This window comes from Eleutherodactylus coqui, chromosome 1 (assembly GCF_035609145.1).
Source record: "Eleutherodactylus coqui strain aEleCoq1 chromosome 1, aEleCoq1.hap1, whole genome shotgun sequence".
In the NCBI taxonomy this organism is placed as follows: Eukaryota; Metazoa; Chordata; class Amphibia; order Anura; family Eleutherodactylidae; genus Eleutherodactylus; species Eleutherodactylus coqui.
In genome coordinates this window covers 521,163,254-521,184,287 of record NC_089837.1, presented here as the reverse complement: position 1 = coordinate 521,184,287, position 21,034 = coordinate 521,163,254, and the positions used below count along the sequence as shown (strand labels likewise).

Sequence of the window (21,034 nt, the reverse complement as noted above, 5' to 3'; positions counted from 1 at the left end):
AGCTGCAGTATGATAATCTCTGTGATATAGTATGCTGCGAGAGAGGAGGAGGAGCAGCAACATAGGAGACGCATTGATTGGACAGGTTCTTCTTGGTGTACATTGTGCTCTGAGCCAATCAGCAAGCAAGGAAAAGGAAAAAAAAAATAAGTAATTACATTCCCAACAAGCAGAGGGAAGGAATAAAACCCAAAAGCTACAATATTTCCGCATGCAATTCTTTATATAGAGATTTCTTATACATTATAATATAAGGGGGATCAAACTTAGAAGAGTCCCACATATTTACCGCAGCTTCCATCAAGAGGACGGACGGCAGTAAACAGTGGACGGCACGTGCCTAACGCAATCCTCGTATGTACAGACGGCCCACATACGGCAAGAAAAAGTTTTGGGCTACAGAGTGAGGTTAACCTCTTAGCGACCACAATACACCTTTACTGACCTCACTGATGGGCTTTAAATCTGCACATCTTTTTAAGAGCGCTTTCACACGGCTTTGTTAGATGCACAAATCTTGCGTGAATATGAACCCCATTCTTCTGAACACGGGGGTGGGGGGGGGTGGGGGGGGGGTGAAGGGGAATTGAAAAACATTTTTTGGCAAGTTCTATCTTTGAGTGTTCACTCGGAACGCCTGGCCCATTTCACGCATGGCGCAAGTGAGATACAATGTTTCTGAATTGACAACACTTGCGGATCCTCCGGCACGGCTGAAACTAGAACTCTTCGTCACAATCGCCCCCCCAGAGCTCCGCGGCCGGAAAAATAAAGAGGTTACAAGTCTTCGGCTCTTTCCACACGGGTGATAAAATCGAGTCAATGCGAGAGCGAGTGATAACGCAGAGTTATGAAGCCCAGGCTTTCCAATGGTTTCCTTGACATTTGCGAAGCTTTCTGTCCTGCGATGTTGCGAGATTTAACCCTTTCCAATCCAATTTGTATCCTGGTTTTCCTAGGGGGCTTACTCTTTTTCTGCTGTTATACAACGGTGCTATCTGCTGGCTAAAGCCAGTACTGCATGAGATGACACGTTGGATAGGCTCCGACAGCAGAGAGGCTGGCAATATACAGTAAGAGAATCCTGACAGGCGTCTTCAAACATCGGAGCTGTACAGCCTTAAATCATAATGTCTTCAGATGTCAGACAGTGGATTGGAAAGGGTTAAAAATCGCCACCTGGCCGATCTTTCTGCGTCTCGCTCTTTTTTTAGCCCACGTTCCCCCATGAAGCCTTCTTTTCATCACATTGCGCAAACTTGCGATTTTCATGCAATGCATTGTTAACATTAAGTCTTTGTCTTTCTCGTGAGAAAAACGTTCGAGAAAATCGCAAGCGGCAGAGAATGTATTGCAAAAAAAAAGTGGCGCTGACGCTCAGACATCTCATGAGCAAGACTGCGATTTTGCCATGATTTTCCCGTGGCGATATCGCGATCGCCAATGTGGAGGAGCCCTTAGAATGTGGAGCTGCATGGTCCGTTTGGATTCATCTCGCAGTCATCGTGCCGATCAGATAGAAAAGTTAGGTTATTCTTACGGAATTCTGAACGCTGTCAAAATGTCGAAATTGGCGAAATGGCGAAAATGTGATATACGTTCTACAACACATTATAAACACCCCAGAGTGCGGCCATTAACATACAACCGCGTCCCAAAGCCTCCGCAAAAAACAAACCAGCCTTCATACGAGTTATGGCTTTTGCAATGAGACAATCAAAATCACAGTCCCAAAATAGGCTGATGAACAAGGGGTTAAAGTTTGCTACATCCGTATAGCGCGGTACAACATACTGCATCGGCGGAGCACTGACAGCACACAGACCATCATACGCGGCCAGTTCGCCGCCGCAGCACATGGAAGGAAGCTGAAATTCTACACAGACCTGCAGAGTTTTATGGAGCGTTCCAGCACGCAAAGGGTGCAGGGCCAATCATCGTTCAGAAGGGAATTTCTCCAGCGGCGGTCATATTTTTTCCCACTTTGAGGTAGATGATAAAAATAAGGTAAGTAGAAGTCCCCCTCCCAGTTCTAAAAAGCATGAATGTCAGTACTATAATCAGCCACTAGAGGGAGCTTACTGCATACAGTCAGTGGGGATATCCAGGAAGGGGCTGCTGGGATCGCAGCAGTGTGTGTAGCGGTCGGCGCTCACAAGTGGAGCCCTCCTTGAAAATCAATGTAATTACAGGCACAGCCTCCAGTGCTATGCAGGGGTCAGAGCAGTGCTTCCACGCCGCCTGGATAACCCCTCTAAGGAGTAGCTCACACGGGCGCACACATACTTATCCCTACACTTTCCCTAAGCTACTTTCTGTTTTTCCCCCTTCTAATCGTGTTGCGCTGCGTGTACGCACGAACATAGTATAAAACCTGAACAGTTACACATTGTCATTGACTTCAAGGAGCACTTACTGTGCACAAAGGCATAATAATAAAAATATTATATATAGGAGCCTGCTGTATATTGTTTCAATCAACCGATACGTGCGCTACAAATATGCAGATGTTAACAAACCCATTTAAGTCAATGGGTTCTATTCATTCGTATTACGCATGCACTGCGGGGGATAAATACACCTGTGGGAACTAGTTGTTACACTGTACATTAAGCTCAGTACAGAATAAGCTCCTGAGCTCCCTCTAGTGGTGGTTGCTGGAAGACAAACTTTTACCACTTGATTTTTTGACTAAACAGGCGATTTGGAGGGGAAAAAAAAACAAAAACAAAGAAAGCTTCAGTTGCTACAAAGATAAGAAAAGTCAATCAACACTGAATGTTGGACCCGTGAGGATGCATGAGGATATAAGCAGGGAATTACGGACAACAAATGTATAGAAAATAGTAATGTCCAGAATTATATAACAAATTATAAAATATTAACTATTTTCATCATCAGAATTCTCCATCTGTGACGGCGTAATACTAAGAGCGATAACCATCAATTCATCATAAAGTCCATCTAACAGAAGAGGAAGGAATGTCAATGATAAAGAACTAATTACAACCAAGAGAGAAGGGAAGCGAGGGACAGGAAGACTAATACATCTAGAGGCTTGGAAATATATATTCTTGTACATAGGGGGTCAGTATTATAGTAGTTATATTCTTGTACATAGGGGCAGTATTATAGTAGTTATATTCTTGTATATAGGAGGCAGTATTATAGTAGTTATATTCTTGTATATAGGAGGCAGTATTATAGTAGTTATATTCTTGTACATAGGAGGCAGTATTATAGCAGTTATATTCTTGTACATAGGGGCAGTATTATAGTAGTTATATTCTTGTACATAGGAGCAGTATTATAGTAGTTATATTCTTGTACATAGTAAGCAGTATTATAGTAGTTATATTCTTGTACATAGGGGGGCAGTATTATAGTAGTTATATTCTTGTACATAGGAGGCAGTATTATAGTAGTTATATTCTTGTACATAGGAGGCAGTATTATAGTAGTTATATTCTTGTACATAGGAGGCAGTATTATAGTAGTTATATTCTTGTACATAGGGGGCAGTATTATAGTAGTTATATTCTTGTACATAGGGGGCAGTATTATAGTAGTTATATTCTTGTACATAGGGGGCAGTATTATAGTAGTTATATTCTTGTACATGGGAGGCGTATTATAGTAGTTATATTCTTGTACATGGGAGGCGTATTATAGTAGTTATATTCTTGTACATGGGAGGCAGTATTATAGTAGTTATATTCTTGTACATAGGAGGCAGTATTATAGTAGTTATATTCTTGTACATAGGGGCAGTATTATAGTAGTTATATTCTTGTACATAGGAGCAGTATTATAGTAGTTATATTCTTGTACATAGGGGGCAGTATTATAGTAGTTATATTCTTTTACATAGGGGCAGTATTATAGTAGTTATATTCGTGTACATAGGAGCAGTATTATAGTAGTTATATTCGTGTACATAGGAGCAGTATTATAGTAGTTATATTCTTGTACATTGGAGGCAGTATTATAGTAGTTATATTCTTGCACATAGGAGGCAGTATTATAGTAGTTATATTCTTGCACATAGGAGGCAGTATTATAGTAGTTATATTCGTGTACATAGGGGCAGTATTATAGTAGTTATATTCGTGTACATAGGGGCAGTATTATAGTAGTTATATTCTTGTAGATAGGGGGCAGTATTAAAGCAGTTATATTCTTGCACATAGGAGGCAGTATTATAGTAGTTATATTCTTGTAGATAGGGGGCAGTATTAAAGTAGTTATATTCTTGCACATAGGAGGCAGTATTATAGTAGTTATATTCTTGTAGATAGGGGGCAGTATTAAAGCAGTTATATTCTTGCACATAGGAGGCAGTATTATAGTAGTTATATTCTTGTAGATAGGGGGCAGTATTAAAGCAGTTATATTCTTGCACATAGGAGGCAGTATTATAGTAGTTATATTCTTGCACATAGGAGGCAGTATTATAGTAGTTATATTCTTGCACATAGGAGGCAGTATTATAATACTATCTTTTCGTAAAATTTGAAAGTGAATTTTCAAAGCAGGATAACCCCTGAACGATCACAGTAATACGTGAATTCTGTATTAGGGCCAGGACTGCAACAACATCCATCAAATTATTGTGACCACTACTACTTTCCTGAATACCAGTATCTTCCGGTTACTTTTTAAAAAGCATTGCACAAAGAAGTCAGGTATTAAGTAACAAAGTCCTATGAATATATGAAGTCTGTCTTTCTGTAACTTGGAGGAGTCACCTTTCCGGCGGGTTTCATGTATTGCATTTGTTGCAAAATTCACAAAGTAACTCTGCAACAAAGTATAGTATAAGTGAATGGGATTTTAACTAACCCCATTATCTCGCAGCGTAAGAGCCCCGCAATTCCCTATGAATCAACTTTTCATTCGGAATGCTAGAAAAATCCTTGTCTTTAATGAGACACTAAACAATCTTCTCTCCATTTGCTGTGCAGGTGAATGTGATCTATTGTTCTCTGGAACCAACCATTTAAGCTGTAGCGGGACGGTAGTGTTCAGTGGTCTGGCTGGAAGAAGACAAGTAAACTTCCTGCCGTCCGATCTCCAGAGACATTTCCATTCATACATGAGTGATAACTGTATAAAATGGACACGTGGCCCCATTTCACGTTTTCTGCTATATCAGCATTTTAAAAGCAATTTTTTTCTAAATTTGGATGTTTGTGGTTTGTAAAGGCAAAGCATTTCATCCGGCACCGCAGAGCAGATAACAGACCCGTCGCAGGGCTATTTAGGGCGATTTCTGACTAAACCTGCGCAGAGTCCCTTAGGAATGCATTGAGTCATAGCAATTGAATAGGGCCACAAGAGGCTGCGGGTGGGATTACAAATCCACCTGATTTTCTGCATTACATTTTCCTATACCAGTATCAGAAAATACTCTGTCCTATTAACTTTTGCTCCAAAAGAGGAGCTGGGTCTTCTTTTCGGAGGATGTCTTACTATACTTACCTAGCAGGTTCGGGTTGGGTTCTCCCGCTGCTCTCCAGAGCTCCGACGCGCTGAGCCAAGTCATAAATCCCGCCTCCATACAGGATGGCTGTGATTGCTTTTTTCGACCGCTGCTCAGCCAATCAATGCAGCACTCAAACCAATCACAGCTGTCACATCGATTGGTTGAGCAGCGCTGCTCAACCAATCAGAGCTATCACTTCCTGGAGGTGGGATTATTGAATCCTGTATTCAGGAACTGATGTTCTGCGGGCAAACGAGGACTTCAGCACGCACGGCAAAACCCCAGAGAGCAGCAGGAGGACCTGGACCGAGCCTGCTATGTAAGCATGCCTTTTTTAATTAATGTAGCTAGGGCTTATATTTAAAGCCTTTCTGAAAAATCAGGTTAGAGCTAATTTTTAGGGCAAGTCTATTTTCTGAGAAACAGGGCAGCAGCTTGGCCAAAATCGATAAATGGCTGAGCCCAGGGTCAACTACAAAAGTACTATGGCACGGGCCACTCTATATACTAGAATATAACTGAATCCAACGGCTATCATACGGCTCCCCCCGGGGTGCAAGAATCCAACGGCCATCTTACGGCTCCCCCCGGGGTGCAAGAATCCAACGGCCATCTTACGGCTCCCCCCGGGGTGCAAGAATCCAACGGCCATCTTACGGCTCCCCCCGGGGTGCAAGAATCCAACTCCTATAATACTGCTCCCCCATGTACAAGAATATAACTCCTATAATACTGCCCCCTTATGTACAAGAATATAACTCCTATAATACTGCCCCCTATGTACAAGAATATAACTACTATAATACTACCCCCTACGTACAAGAATATAACTACTATAATACTGCCCCCTATGTACAAGAATATAACTACTATAATACTGCTCCCTATGTACAAGAATATAACTCCTATAATACTGCCCCCTATGTACAAGAATATAACTCCTATAATACTGCCCCTATGTACAAGAATATAACTCCTATAATACTGCCCCCTATGTACAAGAATATAACTACTATAATACTGCTCCCTATGTACAAGAATATAACTCCTATAATACTGCCCCCTATGTACAAGAATATAACTCCTATAATACTGCCCCTATGTACAAGAATATAACTACTATAATACTGCTCCCTATGTACAAGAATATAACTACTATAATACTGCCTCCTATGTACAAGAATATAACTACTATAATACTGCTCCCTATGTACAAGAATATAACTCCTATAATACTGCCCCCTATGTACAAGAATATAACTCCTATAATACTGCCCCCTATGTACAAGAATATAACTACTATAATACTGCTCCTATGTACAAGAATATAACTACTATAATACTGCCCCCAATGTACAAGAATATAACTACTATAATACTGTCTCCCAAGTACAAGAATATAACTACTATAATACTGCTCCCTATGTACAAGAATATAACTACTATAATACTGCCTCCTATGTACAAGAATATAACTACTATAATACTGCCCCCTATGTACAAGTATATAACTACTATAATACTGCTCCTATGTACAAGAATATAACTACTATAATACTGCCCCCTATGTACAAGAATATATCTACTATAATACTGCCCCCTATATACAAGAATATAACTACTATAATACTGCCCCCTATGTACAAGAATATAACTACTATAATACTGCCCCCTATGTACAAGAATATAACTACTATAATACTGCCCCCGATGTACAAGAATATAACTACTATAATACTGCTTTTCGAGACCCCTGTTCTCTGTATTTGTACCAGTCCCGAAGGTCAGACCCCCTCTCCCCCCCCCCCCCCCCCTTCCCCCACTGATCTTTAAGTTATCCCCTTGTTCTGTGGATGAGGGATAACGGTATAACATGGCTCAGCCCTTTTTGTGTATGGATGCCTCTGGCAGACGGTCTCTTCCTCGCACCCCTCATGGCTGAAGTAGATTTGCAACGCTGAAGTTTACTGCATTCTATTTCCACATTAAATCCAATCTGGTCCCTAACTGCAGCCTCCCAATATCTCTAACAGGGGGAACCGGCAGGACACCTACAGCGATTTTATAGATCCCGTATACAGTGGCACGCGGCATCTCCATCATGTGTGCTGCCATATGCCGCCTCAGAAATTATGCAAATTTACCCTCAAAGTGGGCATTTCTGGGTGGAACTTAAAACGCCCTACAAATTAAATAAGTGATCCGATTAGTTGCTAGGGGCAACTGCTTCTTATTTCCTTTGCATCAGTTTTGATGAATCTCCCTGTATTTTTGTATACTAAACTTTTTATTAAATCCCCCGTCCGTCATCAACAGCCCCTTTTGTAAAACTTTTACTTGCAACTAGCTGATGGTAGTCAGTCCGCTGTTCTGATATTTAACCCCCAACGTGCTCATTAACTGCACCGATCCAATAACATACACATCTCTGCTACATCCCGAATGCAGCCTTAATCCACAGAAAGCGGCAGCGTCTGACCATCTTATTGATTGGAAAGTGATCTCCTCCATGGACAATGCAGCGTCAAGGTCATCGGTAATATTACACATGCATGAGTTCAAGCAGCCCCTCCTATGATATGATCAGCTGCCCATATTAGCAAGAACATTCATCCTCCCTCTCGGTTGGGTTCATTTAAAGGGATTGTCCAATTTTTAGGAATTGTTCACACATTGGTTAGCAAGACCCTCCAGGATGCCTTCAGAAAAGGGGTCCAGGAAGGTCAGACTACTCCACAGGAGTCCAGAACATCACAGTAGCCATCGCCATCTATCAGAGAGAAGGGCTACATTGAATCTTTTTGGAAAACTTTGTGATCCTAACTCCTGGATTCCCATTACTGTAAATATAGACAAACCTATCAATTACATGGATGGCCACAGAGGGGCTGAGACCCCCATGGGCACCTTCTTATTTATGGCCTTGTAGTTGCCCCAAATCAACCACATGGGGCAAATGTAAATGTTTCCTTGTGGTCAGACTTTCCATTAATTTTGGTGTGATGGGAGGTAAATCTTTGCATCTGCAGCAGCTTTGGCGCCTCTTGCCCCCTTTTAACACACATTTCTCCCCCAGTTTATTGATAACCTAACCCATAGTCTTCCCTTCCGGACTTAGAACTCGTTCACGCGGATGTGTTTGCACTCCGTATTACGCACGTAATACTGAGAGCTGAAACCCCATTGATGTGCATTGGGGTGTTCAGACGTGCGTTTTTCGAACATGCAGTTAAAAAAAAAAGCGCAGGACGTCCTACTTTGTTCCATATTGCGAACTGAAATTGCCCATTAAAGTCGATACGACTGTGTAAATATGCCGTAAATACACAAAATATGCATATTTACACGTGAAATTAAAACGGGGCATTTTTTTGCGTCGGTGGAAAAAAAATAAATAAATACGGGCACAAAAAAAAGCACCAAGTAGCGAATATGTACAGTTTAATTCCGTGAAAACTCTGCATATTTCACAGACCGAAACTACATACGCCCGTGTGAATGGGCCCTTACACTGGCAAATCATGAACTGTTGCAACACGCAAGGGCTCATTCACAATTTTGGTCCGTGAAGTCTGCAGCGGTTATACTGTACACGTATATATCCGGATTTGGGACGTATGCCTTTTTTCCAACCAAAAAAAAAAAAAAACAAGGCGGTCAATTTCACTTTTTTTTACCTAGTTTCATGCCAACATATGTAAAAACACAGCGAATATTAACGCAACTACATATTTGCTGTGTTTCTATGTGATCCCATAGGCTTGAGTGGGCAATTTTGGTACACGATACCGGCCAAAATAGGATATACCGCCATTATTTTAGGCGCATAAGTAAACGCATGTCTGAATAATGCCATCCATATTACGCATGTAAGACGGACCAAAAACATGCCCATGTGAATCAGCCCTTTGATGCTTCTCCATCTCCATCAAATATACTTCTATGCACTATTTTGTATTTTAACCCCCCGACACCCACTACTGTCTGTAGAACTGGAGGATGACATGGGAAAGCAGAAATTGCAGCATCATTCCTGGGTGGATGGATGGTCAAGGCTGGACTGATACCAGCAAAATGCACCGGTACATAGTGACTCGGACACATCTGGTGTGGGCTGAGGCTTGTAGTCCGACAGCGGCTCCAGAAACAAAAGCTGGGTGGGAATGATCCAGCGTAACAGACAGAAGGTCCATGTGGCGAGTAGTACAGTAGACCGAGGCCATACACAGCATCCACACCCTCTTTCCAGGCAGCTAATTAGTTAATTTCCCATTGGCCTGCAGCACACTGGAAAGGAATTAGCTTTTATCAGAGCAGAAGAGATATATGATGACTCCATGCACAACCATTAACCCTCTACTGCCTGCCAGCATGTGGTGTAAAGGGTTAACAAGCCTCAATGCACATACGTCTTCCGACCACAACTGTCAAAACCAACTGGTCAAACTTGTTAAATGGCTCCCAAACACACCAGGAGGATGCACAACAGCCCCCAACCACACTCCATTAACCCTATTATGCACTCGGGTAAAAAAAAAGTTTACAGAGCAGTTGAGGTTGGGAGTTTCTGGCAAGCGAGGGGTTAATAAGTGATGGATGTTCTGTGTTTACAATGCAAGCACCTGTGACAGGTGCAAAGTGATCCCCCTCCCCCTCCAGACACAACACAATTAATATTAACCCCCTCCCTTCCACTCCCCATGATAATGCACTATGGCTTCAGCACCAGCAGGCAGGGCTGTAAATTACTTACATATCTCCTCAACTTTTTCTCTGGAGGGGATTTTCTGAGCCAGCCAGCATAGACCACCTCTCCTTCACTCATCCTGCCCAGATAAGAAGGAGACCCTTGTGTCTGGATGTGTCAATCAAAAATGGTAAAAGATTTAAAAAAAAAAAAAGCCCTCCTTATGTGTCAATCCAGGAGCATTGGGGGATCATTGAAGAGGATGTTTCTTCTGCAGTCCAGTGCCATGAGTGGGGAGCAGTGTTAGGGGGGCAGCTCTGCACAGTACCCCCTCTGTATGAGGACACAGTAAAGTCACTGTGCTGCTGCTGACTGATCAGTTTTTCCCCTCCATCCTGCACTGCCCCAGTCACTGCTGTCTCCTCTTGTCTTTAGCTTACAGCTGCCTTAGGAAGCAGGAAACTAACTGCCTGTGTATTTCCCAGAGCAGCAATGGGCTCTAACCACACCCTATCCAATAAGTGGGCCTGGCAGGGGGCTGGGCTCCTCATCCCCTGGACACACTGCACAACTTGTTACTAAAAAAGAAATATTACATAGGATGGTGGAAAAGATGCCTCAGTGTTCGAATCTAGCAGTGATACAATGTATCAGGGTGTTTACAAACATTCGGCCAGAATCTGACAATGTAACAGTGACAGCGGATCCTGGAAGATGCACAGATGTCATTATCTTTTCTATATCATGCAGCGGTTTAGCAGAACATTAATTAGTTTTCAGAGATTAGAGGGAGGTGCTGGGAATGGCAACAGGTTTAATGGGATTGTAGGTGCAAAGCCACCCTCAAACACTGACTACAGTCTTGTAGACTGTGGCAGCCAGAGAGTGCAATCCTGAGAAATGGAAGCCAAGGAGTAGACAGTGTGAGCCAATGTTCATATAGTGTCAGCCTGGATGGATAGTTATGGGATAGAAAGATTAGATAGATAGGTATAAAATGATAGATATGAAATACATAGATAGATAGATATAAGAGAAATAGGTATGAGATAGTTATGAGATAGAAAGATTAGATAGATAGATAAATAGATAGATATGAGATAGATAAATAGATAGATATGAGATAGATAAATAGATAGATATGAGATAGAGAGATAGATAGATATGAGATAGATAGATAGATATGAGATAGATAGATAGATATGAGATAGATAGATAGATAGATAGAGAGATATGAGATAGATAGATAGAGAGATATGAGATAGATAGATAAATAGATATGAGATAGATAGATAAATAGATATGAGATAGATAGATAAATAGATATGAGATAGATAGATATGAGATAGACAGATATGAGATAGATAGATAGATAGATATGAGATAGATAGATAGACAGATATGAGATAGATAGATAGATAGATAGATATGAGATAGATAGATAGATAAATAGATAGATATGAGATAGAGAGATAGATAGATATGAGATAGATAGATATATATCAGATAGATAGATATGAGATAGAGAGATATGAGATAGAGAGATAAATAGATATGAGATATGAGATAGATAGATATGAGATAGAGAGATAGATATGAGATAGACAGATATGAGATAGATAGATAGATAGATATGAGATAGACAGATATGAGATAGATAGATAGATATGAGATAGATAGATAGTTATGAGATAGAAAGATTAGATAGATAGTATAAAATGATAGATATGAGATACATAGATAGATAGATATGAGAGAAATAGATATGAGATAGATAGTTATGAGATAGAAAGATTAGATAGATGATAGATATGAGATAGATATAAATATTAGATAGATGATAGATATGAGACAATACATATGAGATACATAGATAGATATGAGAGAAATAGATGGATATGAGATAGTTAGATATGATAGATAGATAGATAGATAGATAGATAGATAGATAGATAGATAGATAGATAGATAGATAGATAGATAGATATGACAGACAGGCATGCGATAGATATTAGATAGACAGATATGAGATAAATATGAGATATGAAATTTATAGAAGTGAATAAAGAGATATGAAATAGAAAGACAGATATGAAATCAATAGATGATAGATATGAGAGATAGCTATGAAGTAGATTTAAAAAAATGTAGCATTGGTGATAATACATTTGGGCGCAGTGGGGCATACTTACTTTAGACTGCCGTTTCATATGCGGGTCTAAGTAAACTATAAGCTGGCGGCAGTGTGACAAATGTATTAAGAAGTACAAGCCTCTTAAAACAATTTGTCACAACTGGCGGCAGCTCCGTGCTTATAACTCAAACCATCCCAAGCTCTGAGCTGGCGTAGGCTTCTGCTAGAATGTCCGCCAGTTTTTAGCATAGACTGTAGTAAATGATGGGCCACATACACCCTCACACTAACCCCACACACTTATTGAGAAAGTGGTGAGACCAGCAAAAGCGCTCAAAAGTGTCACAATTTCGGAGCATGCACCAAAATTCCAGCTTTTGTACGCTGGAAAACTGGTGTACAAAGATTGCTAGATCTGACCTAGAGTTTGTGTTTTACTAAACAACTACTTTGTGTGTTATACATAGATGCAGAGATATGAGAGAGGCAATATTAGATAGACTGACCCCCACAACTTCCTGTCATGCCACACACACTTTTTCTTAAACTAGTAACTGTGGTAGATAATGCTGAAAAGTTGCCAATTTTCATGCAAGTAGGACCTGCGCAAAAATGTGCGACTACTTTTATGAATTCCATAGATAAATAGATGGATACTAAAGCGGAGAGCTGCTATACAGAGTGGACACTGAAATCAGAGGATGGAAGGACCCTTGGTCACATTAATTGAAGTTTGGAGATTTCAGAAATCCACATTACGCACTCTTCATCAAAAAATAATCCCACCCCCTGCAGAAGTTGTCATTTTGCACCAAAACTCGTCCTGCAGTTCCATCTCAGGCAGATCTGTAAATGCTGAGAGTTGTGGTGATTAGATGGATGGTCTTGTCAGCGGAGACCCTCAAAGTGGTTCCCCCCTTGGCCTATAAGAGGCTCTTGGAGGCTCCTTGTGTGTAGTGACCTCTTCTTCCGCTTGTAGAGCTTGTTGACCACTAGACACCTCTACGACGCAGAGAAGATTTCACCCCATTACCAGAGGGGGGCACATTATTGGGATGTGAGAGCCTGGATGGTCATAGCGATGAATTGTCCCCCACCGGCTGTTATGACCAGACTGTTAGGAGGTGTTGGGACCAGTGGATGGGGACACACAAGGTGACCGGGCTCAGGACGTCCCCTACAGACCACCAGTAGACAGGAGCGTCTGACTAGACTGTTAGGAGGTGTTGGGACCAGTGGATGTGTGAGGGCACACAAGTTGACTTGGCTTAGGATGCCCCCTACAGACCACTAATAGAGAGGAGCGTCTGACTAGACCAGTGGTGACAAACCTATGGCACGTGTGCCAGAGGCGGCACACAGAGCCTTTTCTGCTGGCACACCGAGACATCGGCCGCTCACCACTGTACTGATTACTAGCTTGGGTGCTGCAGCTCCCCGCTGGTAATCATGCTAGCAGCGCTGATCCCAGTGCACACTCTGACGCCACTGTGTAGCCGGCATCCTCCTCCCCCAAGTCCTCTCTTCTACTCAGTTCCGCAGGAGAGGACAAGGGAAGAAATGTTCCGGGCAGCACACTGAGGTCAGCGTACACCCGGGCTCAGCATGAGCAGAAGAGGAGCGGCGCTGACCGCATGGAGAAGGTAAGTATATGGGTTGTGGGTTGAGGGACTATTCCTACTGTGACTACTGAAGGGGTTAATACTACTGGGGCTACTGAGAGGGATTAATATTACTACTGGGGTTGCTGAGAGGGGTTGTTACTACTGAGGCTACTGTTGAGAATAATATTGCTGAGGGGTTTAATATTAATGTGGCTACTGCGAGGGGTTAATATTGCTACTGGGGCTGCTAAAGGGGTTCATATTAATACTGGGGCTACTGCGGGGGGTTAATACAACTACTGGGGCTACTGCGGGGGGGTTAATATTACTACTGGAGCTACTGTGGGGAATATTTTTACTGAGGGGGTTAATAATATTACTGGGGCTACTGAGAGAGGTTAATATTATTACTGGGGCTGCTAAGGGGGTTACTATTGTTACTGAGGCTACTGTGGGGGACATTATTACCAGTCAGCCCGCTGTTGGGGTCACTTATTACTGAGGCCACTGTGTGAGACATTATTACTACTGGGACTGCTATAGGGGACACTATTACTACTGGGGCCACTGTGAGGGTCACTATTACTACTGGAGCTAACGTATGAAACACTATTACTACTGAGCCTGCTGTGGGGGTCACTATTACTACTGAGGCCACTGTGTGAGACATTATTACTACTGGGACTGCTATAGGAGACACTATTACTACTGGGGCCACTGTGAGGGTCACTATTACTACTGGAGCTAATGTATGGAGCACTATTACTACTGAGCACGCTGTGGGGGTCACTATTACTACTGAGGCCACTGTATGAGACCGTATTACTACTGGGACTGCTATAGGAGACACTATTACTACTGAGCCCGCTGTGGGGGTCACTATTACTACTGAGGCCACTGTGTGAGACATTATTACTACTGGAACTGCTATAGGAGACACTATTACTACTGGGGCCACTGTGAGGGCCACTATTACTACTGGAGCTAACGTATGAAACACTATTACTACTGAGCACGCTGTGGGGGTCACTATTACTACTGAGGCCACTGTGTGAGACATTATTACTACTGGGACTGCTATAGGAGACACTATTACTACTGGGGCCACTGTGAGGGTCACTATTACTACTGGAGCTAACGTCTGGAACACTATTACTACTGAGCACGCTGTGGGGGTCACTATTACTACTGAGGCCACTGTGGGGGGACACCAATGCTACTGAGGCTATTCTGCACATGGCAACATACCTCAAGCTGACTTAGGGTATGTCTTAGGAGGACTTAGGACCAGTGGATTTTGAGGACACACAAGGTGACCGGGCTTAGGACGCCCCCTACAGACCACAGGTAGAGAGAAGCGTCTGCCTAGACTGTTACGAGGAGTTGGGACCAGTACATATGTGAGGGCACACAAGGTGACCGGGCTCAGTACGCCCCCTACAGACCACCCGTAGAGAGAAGCATCTGACTAGACTGTTAGGAAGTGTTGGGACCAGTAAATGTGTGAGGGCACACAAGGTGACCGGGCTCAGGACGCCCCCTACAGACCACCAGTAGAGAGGAGCGTCTGACCAGACTGTTCGGAGGTGTTTGGACCAGTGGATGTGTGAGGGCACACAAGGTGACCGGGCTCAGGACGCCCCCGACAGACCACCAGTAGAGAGGAGCGTCTGACCAGACTGTTAGGAGGTGTTTGGACCAGTGGATGGCGGCACACAAGGTGACCGGGCTCAGAACGCCCCCTACAGACCACCAGTAGAGAGGAGCGTCTGACCAGACTGTTAGGAACTGTTGGGGCCAGTGGATGGCGGCACACAAGGTGACCGAGCTCAGGATGCCCCCTACAGACCACCAGTAGAATCTGTTGGAACCATTTCCAGGCACTTGGCTGAGGGACATTTGGTCTCATGGCGTCCATTACTTCTACACCCAACATTGCCTCCGTTTGCAGTGATGTCGTGAACGATGAAACTGGACGCTGTGGAGGGGAACCGGGTTGTCTTCTGCGATGAATCCAGGTTTAGTTTTGGCGCTGACAACGGAGTTTTTCATGTCTGGAGACCTCGGGGTGAGCGTCTCAATCCTGTCTTTGGAGCGGCACACTGCCCCCTGCTGGTGTGATGTCTGGGGGCCGTAGCACACGATAGTTGGTCACCCCTAATAGTGGCACTAGGGTCAATGGCAGCTCAGTGGTAGAGCTAAGTAGTATGATACAAGAGGAGCACACACGTAAGGGCTCATGTCCACGAACGTGTCAGTAAAACGCCGCGGGTCTACCTGCAGCGTTTTACCAATTTTGTAAATATTTGTGCGCATTGGGACTTTTTTTTTTTTTAATTCCCTGCGGTTTCAGATTCAGAGCGGGGTTGCGTATAAAGATGGCGCCCAGACACATGGACGGTGTTTCATACTCTGCCCATAAGCAATGTATAGGGCGCACGCTGCGTGATACGTGATTCTCACTGCATGTTATGTGTGCGATGCGGCCAAAGGGTTGTACGAAATTCCAGCACTACCATCAATACACTGTGGATGGTGGCAAGAAGGAAGAGGGGCCGGGTTTCTGCATTGACGCGCCACACCGCATTCAAAGTAAGATTTTTTGCAAATGCCAAACCGGTTTTTTGTGTACAACCCCGTGTGTCCCGATTGCGTCATACTGCTGGACTCTGCCGCAGTGCACTGAAAAGGCATTTTCAAATGTCAAATGATAGGCCATCATCATAGATCGGCAGGGGTCCATCACTTGGAACGAACACTGATCAGCCATTTACTGGGTCAGTGCGTTTGTGTATGAAGCGGATTTCTGAAGGAAGCACACAGCTCCGTTGCCCCTGCGGTGGCCCAGGTTGGTATTACAGGTAAAATTCCGATTGAAATGAATGAGAATGTTGCCTGCAACACCAAACCAGACCACTGCACAATGTGCGGACCGGCCTGCAGAAATCGGCTCCATGCACGAGCCAACCGACCCGGCGAACGGCGGGTGCCCTGACTGGCAGACTGTCCATCTTTCTCAGACTCTGAAATGGTTTTTTTTGCTGGCGGAGTTCTGAAAGTTTGCCTAAGGTTAACTTTACATCAGGCGATTATCACCTGATCATCACTGGAAACAGCGATTTTTGGCAAGAGTCGTCTTATGTACATGTGACCAACAAGAGGGCACTGAAAAATTGCTCCCCTGTCAGGCTGGCTTGGTTCTTAGTCGTGCCGTGTAAACAGGCAGTCGTTCCTCTATGAAGCACTGACTGTTTGCACTGACCGACTCGCTTCTATGTGGAAGCCCAGGAACATTAGCCAGTGGGATGGATGCCGGGTACTTGTGCCCCAACAGTCGTCCCGTGTAAAGGTACCTTAAGGGTACGGTCACATATGAGCTTGTTTTGGTGCCAATCACATAGATTTCTGCCCGCTCTATGCAGGTAAATGGGACAACTGCAGAGACTTTTGCAACAAATCTGCCATCTGAAGGGGGCGCTCATGTCTGTAACAGGGGCACAGCTTGCAAGTATGGGATTCCCATACAAGTCTGTACATCCGCTGTTCTCACGGCGGCATCTGGCAGAGATTTGCTGTTTTGGTCTCTGCCGTAGTGGGAGTCACCCAGATTTCCAAAAAAACAAAAAAAACATTATCATAGGAAGAAACCAGAGAGCCGGATATTAAATCTATTTAACTCATTAATGCATAGAACCCAATTCAGGCAGCGAGCCTCTCCCCCGGCTCCTCCTCCTTATTGTGGCCCCTCCCCTCCGTCTATGGGCAGGAGGTCTTTTTTTTCTCTCACAACGATTTAGTGTCTTCTACATTATAATACTCCTTCCTTGTTGCTCCATCCTCACATCCGGGTGAGCTTGGGCTGATAGAAAGCATTCAATATAAACAAGCAGAGCTGCAGTGTAAAGCATGGTAAGTGGCAGTACCCGATGTGACAGCAGGTAAATATGAATATCTCAGACTGCAGCGGGCAATACAGCTAAGCTGGAGTTACTGATCACAGCTCTGACTTAAAGGGGTTGTCCCGGGTTAGAAAAAGATGATTGCTTTCCTCTGAACACAGCGCCACCCTTGTCCATAGGGTTGGGTGTGGTATTGCAGCTTAGCTCCACTGAAGTGAATGGTAGCTAAGCTGCAATAACAGACACAACCCACAGACAAGGGTGGCGCTGTGTTTGGAAGAAAGCAGCCATGTTTTTTAACAGTGGACAACCCATTTAAAGGCATTTGTGTGATCGGTGGGGGTCTCAGTGGTCTGACCCCCACGATCAGCTAGTTATCCCCCATTCCATACAGGATAACTTTATCTAACTGGAATAACCGTTCTAGGAGTTGTCCAAAGTTATAAAGTTCTCCCTCCACAGGATAGGAGTTAACTTTATGATCGGAGGGGGTCCATCTGCAGGGAATCCCACTGATTGGGGGTCCTAAAGGTCCCCAAATGAATGAAGCCGCAGTCTCTGCAACCTCAGACGCTGCCACTAAAATGAGCGTGAAAGTCCCAACCCCTGTGTTGATCTAGAAGAAGGTCACAGTAACAGCTGTCGGGACTCGCTGGAGTTCGTGGAAGGGTTCTGCTGGGAGTTGTAGTTGTGATGCAGATATCATATGACAGATCTGCTTTCCTTCAGAACTACCAAGTGGCATGGATGGCAGTCAGCACCGCCGCTCAGTACTCCCGGAGCCTCGCTCTCCACTTCTGGACATGTGTAATTCCACCTTAGCAGGGAGGTGCCGGAATATTGGATGTTCTGGATTAGCAGGCGGCCATAAAATCTATCTGTAAGAGCTCCTTCACAGCGGTGAGGTCTGTAATTGCCGCACACGGACCCGTTACAGGCAGCTGGGCTACACCGACATGCGTCTTATTAGAGTGGATTCACACGGGTGCGTTCCGTCCGATAGCGATCTGGTCGGACCTCCTGCTTATTAGTAACGCATTGTTTAACCCCTTACGGACTCGGCCTATTTTGGGCTTAAGGATGTAACGATTTTTGGCGGATTTTCATCTCCATTTTTCAAAAGCCATAACTTTTGTATTTTTCCGTCGATGCAGCCGTATTAGGGCTTGTTCTTTGCGTGGCGAACTGTAGTTTTCGTTGGTGCCATTTTTGGGTACATAGACTATATCGTAAAACTTTTATTATTTTTTTTATGATAGCAGGGAGAGAAAACGCATCAATTCTGCCATAGATTTTTCTTTTTTACAGCGTTAATCATGCAGCATAAATAACAATCCATTTTTTCTGCGGGTCGGTCTGGTTACAACAATACCAAAATTCTCATTTTTTTTAAAGGTTTTTACACTTTTTTGCAATAAAAACCCTTTTTTGAAACTTTTTTTTTTCTAAATCGCTGCATTCTAAGTCCTGTAACTTTTTTATTTTTTAATGTACGGAGCTCTATGAGGGCTTATTTTTTGCGAGACGAGATGTAGTTTTTATTAGTACCATTTTATTTTTTTTTACCTTTTTATGCTATTAGAAAAAGCACAAAAAGGTTTTTTTTTACATTTTTCTTTTTTTAAACACAATTTGAGTCCCTCTGAGGGACTTGCAGCACTATGCCTATGATCGCTGTGATAAGCGATCATAGGCATTGGCACTAACATTAGGAGAGCCGGCTGGAGACACAGAGGAAGAGCGCTCCCTCTGTGAACTCTTTCCCTGCCGTGATCCACTTAGATCGCGGCAGGGAAGAGGTTCACAGCGGGGGGCGCATGACGTACCCTTACGTCATGGGGCAGGAAGGGGTTAAAAGGTGCGTATTCACAGGAGCGAATTTTCACCCACAGCGGAAAATTCCGTCCCGTGTGGAAGCGCCCCTGCGCCACAGTCCCAGAAAGTCCCTCCAATCACAACCAGAGCTGCATTCAAAGATTCTGCTGATTCTTTGGCTACATTACCTCCTTGCTGCCCTCTGCTGGTTTATATCTGTACTGACCGTGCTTTGCTATGGCGCACTTTTGGGACTTTAACTATACAGTAAAAACCCCACATGTCCTAGAATGGCGCGTAGCGGGGCCTAGCTCCACGAGCGTGTCTATCAGCAGTGCACATGGAAGCCAGCAGAACTTGGAATGCAGCTCCGGCTGTAACTAGAGTACAAGTCCTAATCAGTGCAAGGCAAGTAAAGCAAAGTCCCGTGACGGTAAGAACTTAAGGAATAATTGATCTGCTTATCTTGACCTCCGCCGCTACTAATCCCGCCAGCAAATCTTAATTATCGTTTCTGTTTGCAATTAAACCCCGGCTGAGAAGAAAGTGATGTTTACAACACATTAACCTCCCGCCGCGCACATCACGGCGCCCACTTATTATAGTCCATAAATCAAATCAGGATTTACGATGACTTTCTAACGCATCGACCTTCAGAAGCTCCGTGTCTCACGCTGCGCAAGTTCAACTTGGAGTTTGACTTCCACGTTTTCGAGCGCGGCGGCCTTTGGCACGTGTGTGTGGGCCAGATAGTGGCAGATTAGATTGTCAGCTCCTGCGGATAAGGACTAATGGTAATTAGGATGCAGTGGGGCTTTCTCTGAAGTCACAGATACCGGGAGGTGTTGTGGACGCTGTCCAGGACGTCTATTAGTGGGGAAGGGGGCCGTCTCTGGATAAGATGGCTAACGGCCGCAAAACAACCGAAGATGCAAAAAAACTCCTGTATTTACATCCTTATTTGGTTTCTGTCCATTATGGAAAAGGATGGGGGTGTAATTCAATCCAATTATGGCACTCAATGCCAGGCTGCTGCACCAAAAGCCAACAAGATATACTGAAATGCCAAAAGTCGTGGGATAGCGGTATGTAAATTGATGATGAATGGCGATACTTCAGGTATGGGAACGCCCACATCTGTATGACTTGGCATCATTCTGTGAGTGAGGTTCAACAGTGGCCACGGCAAGGCAAATAATCAGAGTTGGAATGAGACATGATGGTGTCAGACGGATGGGAAGCTCCATTTTCAAAGCTGTGCGGGCGTTTATCATTCCCCATATCTATAGTGTCATGTGTGTACCGGGTATATGTCATAGAAGGCATTACCACCCACAGTGGGCACCCAAGGGTGCTGAAAGATCACAACTGGCGACAGCTGACCGGAAATGTCCGTGTGAACAGACAAGC

At 43.9% G+C, this 21,034-nt stretch overlaps 1 protein-coding gene across 1 annotated transcript in view; it reads right to left on the bottom strand.

Annotated features, from left to right (window-relative positions):
• Nucleotides 1-10,587, bottom strand: part of GAB2 (GRB2 associated binding protein 2) — a 116,161-nt gene extending 105,574 nt beyond the window's left edge. Inside the window, exon 1 of the mRNA XM_066588253.1 lies at nt 10,239-10,587. Within this exon, the coding sequence (XP_066444350.1) occupies nt 10,239-10,310 (72 nt within the window). The 5' untranslated portion in view covers nt 10,311-10,587. The remainder of the gene's footprint in view (nt 1-10,238) is intronic.
• Between the last annotated feature and the right edge of the window lie 10,447 nt (nt 10,588-21,034).